The following is a 9,624-nucleotide window of genomic DNA, read 5'->3' on the forward strand; positions in this document are numbered from 1 at the left end:
GGATGTGCCTATGTGACTACTTTACTTCAAAAGCTACCCTAATTGTCAGTTTGCTTCCAAGCGTGATTCACAGTGCTTGTTTTAACCTATACAGCCATACATGTACAGGACCTGGTTACTTGAGGGGCTTCCTATCTCTTTGGATGACTGCCTAGCCAATTCAATCTGACAGATTTAGCATGCTGCTGGTTCTTTTAATCAGTGCCAACTATCAGCACCCCAGAACCATGCCTTTTCTGCCATAGCACTTGCCCTCTGGAATAGACTTCCCTCTGGAATACGAGGGACTTTGTGACATTCTAGAGGGCCTCAAAAACTACTCTGGGCAAGTGTGGTTGCAGCCACCTGCTTGGTATGTAATATATGTTTTCTTGTTGCTGGCCGGATTCACCATCTTGTTTAATGTTTCCTATGCCAACTATTTATTTGTTATGTTGTGTTTAGATTGTGAGCTGCTCAAGTAAGATAAATAAATTCAACCTTCCTTTTCTATGTACGTTAGCTTTATTTTATTTACAAAATTTATTAGTAACTCATCTTGCCACACGGTAACTCTGGGCAGCTTGTAATATTAAAAGATAAAACTGTATAATAATATAAATACAATACTATAAAATCAACCTAGCTAAAAAGATGGGGGGATATGATGAGGAAGGGAAGAGGATGAGATCTGTTGTTAATCAATTAACCACCCCCAACATGAAGCCCCTCCATTAGTGCCCCAAGCCAACTGGTAGAGCTGGGTCTTTAAGGTCAAGAGGGTTGGTGCTGATCTCACTTCAGGAGGTAAGATGTTCCAGAGGGCAGGTGCAATGGCAGAGAAGGCTCTTTGGTTTAGCTGAAAGGTCCTGTCACCTACAAGGGTTTGCTAAGCAACACCTATTTTGTTCTTATTGGTATGGCACGCGACTGTACTCTCTGTAGCTTATATTTTACAAGTTTCCAACTCTCCTTCATTTCTTTGCTCTGGAAGCTTTCTGCCCATGGAATCCTTAGTATTTCTTTAACATTGTTAAAATTGGTTCTTCTGCATCCAATGTGCACATATATTTATGCTAAAAATTCTCTTTTTGTAATTTCTTATTTCCCAAGATGACATGGCAGGTCCTTCCAAAGTTTCCAAGGCTTTTGTCTTTTCCACCACATTTCCCTATTATTTGGAATCAGATCTAGGACACCCAATCCCTTGTCTCATCTTGAAACCTCTTTAAAAATGAAGCAGCATATTATTGCTCTTTCCAGGTGAAAAAAATCTGCTTGTCCTAATTATCTAAAGATAAAACTCACTATATTTGCAGCTAAGAAAACAACTAAGTGCTGTAAGCAATCAGAAATGAGGCTATATTTTTGAGGGAGCAAGTAGTTGCACTAGACGTTCTGGTATGTTTCTGTGCTCATTATTTCTTGAAACCTTTTTCACGATCAAACTGAAAAAGCTTATTAAATGGGCAGAGACAATTATCCTAGAGGCATCCAGATATGCACACATACAGTAATTCTTACTTACTTACTACTGACTGACTGAGTGACTGAGTGATTCAAGTCAGTCCAACTCTGGTAAATAGTTTCTCTCCTCTTCCCCACCACTTTGTTATCATTGCCATTACTCAGCCCCTCACCCAGAGAACCCCAATATTCCTTACAATTTCTACTCATCCCTCACATCTGTCATATTCCATGCAACTTGATCTAAATTAAACTCTCATGTTCCCCATGTCATTAGAAAACAAAGTTCTCCATCTTGGTCTATATTATCTCATTTTGCCTTTTCTTTTATCTCATTTTGCTTCCTGAGTCTCTTCATTGTTGAATTCTTCCTCAAAACCATTAAAATATTCATAAGCTTATCTGGCAGTTTGATTGTAACGAATAGTAAACAGGCAGTTTTCAGCTTTAGATACATATGTTCACGCATTACTTTGCACATTTGAGTCATTTAAATGAAGTATGGTTTCATTTTATTTTCTCTCTGTGTCTCTCTGTTGGTTGTCTTTGTTGTATACCACAACTGAACATAATTAAAAATTTGATAAATAAAATAAAAATCAGATGAATAATTTGAGAACAGCAGTCATCCAAGCCCTTACAGAGCACATATGAGATTTAGAAAGCAAAGAAATAAGGAACGGGAAGAGTCCCATTATATGAGCTGTAGTATGTTCATGCAATAGGGGATGTAGTCCCTGGACCATTAATATTGCATATTTTAATCTCATAATTGTTATTATCAGTACTGTAGATTACTATGAAAAAGTTATATAATTTTATTTCATAGATTATTGCCTAATTCCTAATGGTTAAACTTCAAGTATTTCTTGAATATTTGATCAGGACAGAAGAGGAATTCAATAACTGCAAATAATTCCATAATACCTTTGTGTACATAGACATATAGTTTTCAAATATATCATAAACTTGTATGTACTTGTTACAAAATTGAAAGATCAATATATATTCAGCAGTATATACTGGTTAAGCTAAAGGGTATCAACTCACCACATCTTCCCAATAACCTAAGAATAACACAGTATTTCTCACCTACTTTTTCCAGCTCATTTACTTTAAAAGTATTCTTTGTGATAGTTAAAATGTGAAATTGCAAGAGACTGAAGCATAAAGTATATCAATGTTTAAAGCGATATATAAATAAATTTGCAAATATCTATGAACTCAGGGAACCATAATAATTGCTCCTCAGAGCTACTGCAGGACTCCAACTCTGTACCCATGAAATCCTAAAACTAGCACTGTGCTATAGAATAAAACAGTATATCTCAGCATTTCTCACAGTTTTAACATGCAAGGGTGCTGCAGGAAAATGAATGGGGAGTTGCAAAATACATCTTCTTGGTAAGTCCTGTGGAGTCATAGAAGAAAACATGGCACTGATTTAGATAAATAAAACAAAGCAAAACATCCCCTTCCCTTAATTAACTTCCTAGAGATTTGAGAAACAACTCTGTCTGATCAGCTATGCCAAGGAATGTTGATAAAATGAGGAGATAATATTAAAAGACAAGCATAGGCTCTGGGAACCAAGGCCAATTTAGCATAAACTGATTAGACAGCAACTTATGGAATGTCCTCTGTATTCTTTCAGTACACTATTCTTTTTGTAATTCCACTCTGTTACCTCATAGAATCCACTCCATATCCGATCTCACTGATACTTAAGCTGCTCCTATATCCAATCGATTATATTTAATTATTTTGCTATATCCAATCAGAAGCTATTCTAATTTACATAATTATCTGTATAAAGATTGCATCCTCACCACTTTACATTGCTTCTACTGCCTCCAGTAACATAATTAACAATTTGAGCTTCAATAAATTCTTGGGAAATTTATGTGAGAGATTTTTTTTTTTCTTACAGAGTAAGCAAGCTTGTGCTTCTCTGAAAAGCAGTTCCCCAAGTCTTATACAAAGCCGAAATGTTATTCTTCTTCTTGTAGTTGTCAAACACATTGTATATGTTTACAAGGCAAAATAATCATGTCTTGATGGCATATGGCTGCTATACAATGCTCTGACCATCTGATTTGATACTTATCCAGAGGAAAAGGGAGGAAAAAAGAGTACACCAGGAGCTGGAGATTAGATGAAGGCAGAATCTTAAATACATTGCCTATAAAACTATGGGGCATCTTCTTGCCGTGGTTAGGAAAAAAACCTATAGATAAATTCTAAGAGGCCTGATTTAAAGCAAGAGACAATGTTATATCTGTTGCACACAGCAGCCCAATTAAAGGAATCTTCTCTTTTTACAGTACTCTTTTTCTTATTTGGGGGAGTAAAATAACGGTACGCAAGGAAAGGATGAATAAAGCATAATAAGATTTCCCCATCCATTAAAAAAATAAATATTGGATTCAGAGTTACCACTGCTTTTCTTTTGTCTCAAAAATGACTAATACCAGAACTAATTTCTAAAAACCCAGTAAAACATGTTTTAACTTGAAAATATGATAACTCTGTATCTACAAGAACACTGCTCTGTGTACAGGCTGAAAATCCAGGGTTAAAAGCTCTTACTTCTCATTAAAATATGACTTTAAATTTGATTTGTAAAGTCCTAAGGGTTTCTCTCTGTTTTAATTGATATTTTGATTATATTTTAATTATTAATACCAACCCTAATCACAGTGACATGGAAAGGGGCACAAAAAATTGAGAAGTCCCAGAATGATGGAACATGGAGAAAGACAGGTTAGCTTAGAATTTGTTACATTCATTTTCTGCTTCATCTTATCCAAACTCAGGGTTTTCCATCTTGGGCAACTTCCAGATTTATGGATTTCCAACACCCAGAATTTCTAACAATACCTGTGTTAGCTGGGGAATTCTGGGAAATTTCCATATCAGTAAAGGAGAATATTTGTTGCTCAGAGTTGACATGAGGGATCCTTGGTGCTCTCTCAGCTTGCTTGTTTTCTTGCAGACGTTTCATTACCCAAACTAGTCTAGACTAGCATTGATGATGTTACCTAGTTTCGGTAATGAAACATCTGCAAGAAAACAAGCAAGCTAAGAAAGCACCAAAGACTCCTCAATTCCCAAACCATCTGGATGTTGTCCAGTTTGAAAACACTCCTATTACCCAAGAACTGGGAAAAAGGGGGAGGCTAGTTTTATGGCACAGAAACTATATTATAGATATTTTTTTTGCTTCTTCTCCATTTTAAGAATGGTATAGGGTTTCCTGCCTGAGCAGGGGATTGGACTAGATGACCTCCAAGGTCCCTTCCAACTTTACTATTATGATTATGATTAAAAAATAATCATATAGAATGATGGCACAAGCTTAGGCTGTCTTTATTTCTATAGTCATAGATATTTATGGAGGCAATTACCAGGACAGCAAATGATGAAAGCATTATTGTGCCATTATGATGTAAGATACACTCTTTGTACCTACACTGTGATGTCACATGCACATATGAAAGGGATGGAACATGTACCAAGATGGCATAATGTTGCTTTCATCATTTTGAGGAAGCGATTAGATTTATTTATTTTATATATTAAATTTATATGCTGCATGACTCCCATCCTGTGCATGTCTCTGGCTTGTTAATATCCATAAGAGAAAACTGATGCTCAATGCAAAATGCAGTTATATTAAAATGATTGCTATTGTGTTTTTTAAAAAAATTAAGTCCTTCAAATTCAGCATGTTCCGTGGCTAGCATTATCTAAGTGCATGGCTTGCAGACGGTTGCTAAAGCTGAAAAATAATGTGCCCAGAATCCTCTCCAGGATTTTTCCTCTCCTTTAAGCACACAGGAAAAGGAGGGAAATCAGACTGTAATATTTCAGCCACATGATCACATAGGGTGTATTTTGTTCCAAGGATATTTTTTTAAGAAACGCTAAGTAAGTCAAGGAATACATATCAACACTGATGTTACAAACAATGTTGCCCCTTCTGTCAATGCTATTCTATTAATCTAATATTGTTTTTCCTACTATCACTGTTTAATTACAATATCTGATGAAGTGTGCTCGGTTTGGTTCTTGTATTCATCCAGCAGAAGGAAGGCAGATAACTCATATACAGAGATGGCTTTAATTCCAAATCAGATTGCCCAATCTAAACTCAACAATAAACCTTTGAAGGGGATTTCATGCTGAACCACCATTTCTACTGCCATCAATTACTACATTTCATGTGAACTTCTAAAAAATGCATTATATTACAATGTATGTATTACTAGGTTGCATATTCATTGTGCGTGTGTATTGGTTCAGATTATTTTTTTACATTTTACACTATTTTAAAAAGTTTAAACATTGGAATGTTTAAAATGTTTTAAATATAAATAAAATAAAAAGTTGCTATAAAGCAGAAGTAGATGCACTCCAATTTTTTTCTCTTTATTTCAGTTCTTAAGCCACTCTGGCAAATGGCAAGAGTTTGTGGAATTTGTACCCCAAAATATTTGGAATATATCAAGTTGCCTATGCCTGAAAGCAGATTGTCAGTTACAAAAGCATCAGTTATAAATGCCAAAACATATGCACGTTGTGAAACAACCTACAGGAAGGTTTGTACATTCTTTATGAGAGACTATCTAAATCCTCTAGATTTATGCTTACCCATTTTTTCCCATTTCAGAAATACATATATATAGAATATGCTCCGCAAATAAACAAATGGAGTTATCACTGAATTCAAATGGCCATGACCATTATGCAGACAGAATTACACTCTTAATAAAAAAAATCCAGTCACATGAATATCCCGGTTTGTGTGTATTTATTCACCTTAATTCACTGCCATATTCAATTTCTTTCAATAAATAATCATCTTGCCAAGGCTAAAGACATACAGTATATATGTGTTTTAAACCAAACACAATTACAGTTACCTAGTTCTTTTTTATTGTTTGGGTTAGTAAATATGCTGCATTTAGTTAAAACACTGATGCATAACAAAAAGTAATTGATGTACTGTCCAAACTTAAAGCAAAGTCAGTAACTTTGCTTTAATCTGCTATCTAAAACCCTTGTTGAATCAAGATATATACAAATTGTTAAAAGGCTGCTGAGGACATTTCAAGAGTTTCACTTCCCACTGTTGATCATTCTGCTGTAATATAAATTACTAAAATGCAATCCATATTTGGGCATGGATACCTATTGTATTTTACTGATACGTATTTTTGTTCAGATTCCTTTCTTAAATAAATAGCGGTATAAAATATTGTAGGAATGCAAGGCTTTCACCATTCCAGTTACTGCACCTTTGCCTGTATTTTAGATTACATCACTTGGCACTAGTTCATGTACTGTAGCTGTACAGAAAAGTCAGTATATTTTGCTACAGTGATTTCTTTCAAGGAACTAGCTTGCGTTAACAGCACTTTATTGTTCATATATTGCATATAAGGTACACAGGGACTCTCTATTTCACCTTATTTTGAGCAGTGTACAGCATCCCCTTAAGCAAGCCTGCTGCATTGTAAAACTTAACCGTTTCCTTGCTTCCTAACATGCATGCAACAAACTTCGCATTAGAATTAAACTCCTTTTCTTTCTACAAGTACATACTTAACCTAATATCAAAATCAAAATATGCTGTTCCATTCATTATTCATACAACTCATTAATGTCATAAACTACACAAGAACATGACAGTCCATTGCTCTAAAACCTCTGAACTACAGAAATATTTCAAAGTACCTTAAACCCAGCATTAAAATATGCATTGCAGCCAACCATAGCTTCAATGGTTTCCTGGTCCCCAAACTCCTTATTTAACATTATTCCTGCAGGAATTGAAAGTGCAATGAAATTTACTTTGCACAACTTTACATAGTCTTGTAAGAAATATATCTAGAAAAAAAATATTTAGAATACAGCAAGTTCTAAATAAAAAATAAAGGACGCAAATCAAAAACAGCTACATCTAGATTCTAAATCATCATAACACTGCAGGATGCATTCAACTGGAGAAGTGTTCTACAAGCTTCCAGTTTCCATAACCTCTAAGCAATTAGATGCCTTCATGGGACATGGATGTGAAAAGTGGTTTGCAGCAGATAGCGGCTTGTTTGTTTGTTTTTAAAAAAGGAGATGAAGCATATAATATGAAAACAGAAAGCTATTTGCACTTCTGGGGGACTGAACAATGACCTAACTATTCGGGCATCAAAATACTGGGCAAACTATACTACACCCCATGCAATCCTATATATTTTTTATTTGGAAGTAAATCCATGTGGGACCTGCTTCCAAATCAGTATACATGGGATTGTCATTTAACTGCTGTCCCTAGATGCCATGTTTCTTGACTCCACTCTTGATATTCTCAGGGAATATCAACCTATGTTGGTGGAGCAGTGGGCTAATGCCTCCTTAAGTAACACCAGCTGCCTGCAGGTTCGCATCCCACCAGGCTCAAGGTTGACTCAGCCTTCCATCCTTCCGAGGTAGGTAAAATGAGGACCCAGATTGTTGGGGGCAATTAAGCTGACTTTGTAATAATGCTGCTTGGGGTGTGTGTGAAAGCCCTAATAAGCAGGCATATACATAGAATGAAGGCTACTGCTAAGCTTGTAAGCCAACCTGAGTCTTCAGAGAAGGGCGGGATATAAATGGAATTAAAATAAAATAAATAAAAATAAAATAAATGTTGAGAGGTTAGGGTTGATATCGTTGGTCTTGTGCCATATCGAAGTAAAGCTAGTCTCCCTTCGGAGTCGAGCTCGACTCCTGGTGACTTCACGAGCACGTCCCGGGTGCAGAATTCTCACTCAGCCCCAAATGCTGCAAGTCGTCCAAGAAGTTTCCGCTCCAGCTCAGCTTCCGCACCTGTAAAATGGGTCTCGATTCACCTGCCTGGCGGGCTTATGGAAAGAAGGATCAAAAGGCAACGGCAGTCTGGTCAAAGCGCCTGAGGAGAAGAGCAACAAAAAAACAAGTGGCTTACATGCTCGAGTTTGTCTTTCCTTCTCAGCCAGACGCTGGCACTGTAGTCCTGCTGCTTGACGGCGCTGTAGAAGTTGGAGCCCACGCGGGTCAGGCTGGGCGAGGGTTCCCGGGGTCTGCTCTTCAGCTTCATCTGCTCGAAGCCCTCGGGGCGGGTGGAGGAGGCGAGCCACTCGCTCCCGCCTTCCATCTTGACATGACAAGGCAAAGTCCACGGCGGACCCAAAGGAGACACCGGGCGGAGAGCGGCGAGGAAGCCGGCGAGCGCGGGGCTGGGTTTAGGAACAAAGCGCCGACGACGAAGCGTGTGTGTGTGGGGGGGGAGAGGGTGTGTGTGGACACCCGACGGAGGCAAACGGCCGACAGGCAGGAGGGAGACGGCGCACCCGAGCGCCCGGCGGGGAAGACGAGGCGGAGGGAGCCCTAGCAGGGGGCAGGAGCCCCCGCCGAGCTGCAGCTCGCTGCCAACGCAGCGGCCCCAACCCGCTCTTTGCGGCACTGGCTGCTGACAGGAGCTCGAGCGGCTGAGGGGAAAGCTGAGAGCGGCCACGCACGTTCTCGGGCGGGCGGGCAGGAAAGAAAGGAGGGAGGGGCCCAGGAGGGGGAGGAGGGAGGAACGCACGCAGCGGCGGCCACGGGAAGCTGAGGGGCGCGCGCCCCCCTCCCATCCCACGGATTCCACCAGCCCGCAGGTTGGTGCAGTGGCGGGGCTTCGTCCTTCGCGTCCGTCCCGCGCCTCCGCTGCCTTCTCTGCGGCCGTCCGCGGCTGAGGAGGAGAAGAAGGGGAAGGGGAAAAAAAAAAACTTCTGGCCGCCGCCGCCGCCATTGGAACCGGCCGAGCACCTGGCGTTAGAAATGCCCTTCCAACGGCTCGTGCTCGAGCGGGAGGCACCAGCAGGTGCGACGGGCGGCTCAGCAACAACTGGTTTCCAACCCAAAGTTGGCCAATGCTTGTGTATCCGCGCACCCTCACGTGTACACACACACACACACACACACACACACACACACACACACACACACACACACCCCGCTCGGACCCTGGGTGAAAAGTTGAGCGGTGGGGAGCCGGACCGTGGCCGAGCGTTGGCAAGGGCAGCCCTAGGAAGATGCAGGCTGAGCGCCGAGCGATGGACTCGGATGGGACTTCGTTAAGTTGAGGGCCTTTTGTCAAACTGCTCGCTTGCCAAC

At 39.8% G+C, this 9,624-nt stretch overlaps 1 protein-coding gene across 1 annotated transcript in view; it reads right to left on the reverse strand.

Annotated features, from left to right (window-relative positions):
- Positions 1–8,623, reverse strand: part of PLD5 (phospholipase D family member 5) — a gene marked incomplete at both ends in the record, with an annotated part of 79,789 nt that extends 71,166 nt beyond the window's left edge. The window contains one exon of the mRNA XM_081316115.1: positions 8,435–8,623. Coding sequence (XP_081172241.1) covers positions 8,435–8,623 — 189 coding nt within the window. The remainder of the gene's footprint in view (positions 1–8,434) is intronic.
- Positions 8,624–9,624: the final 1,001 nt, after the last annotated feature.

Source organism: Vipera berus (assembly GCF_964194415.1).
Source record: "Vipera berus genome assembly, chromosome: 1".
Classification (NCBI taxonomy): Eukaryota; Metazoa; Chordata; class Lepidosauria; order Squamata; family Viperidae; genus Vipera; species Vipera berus.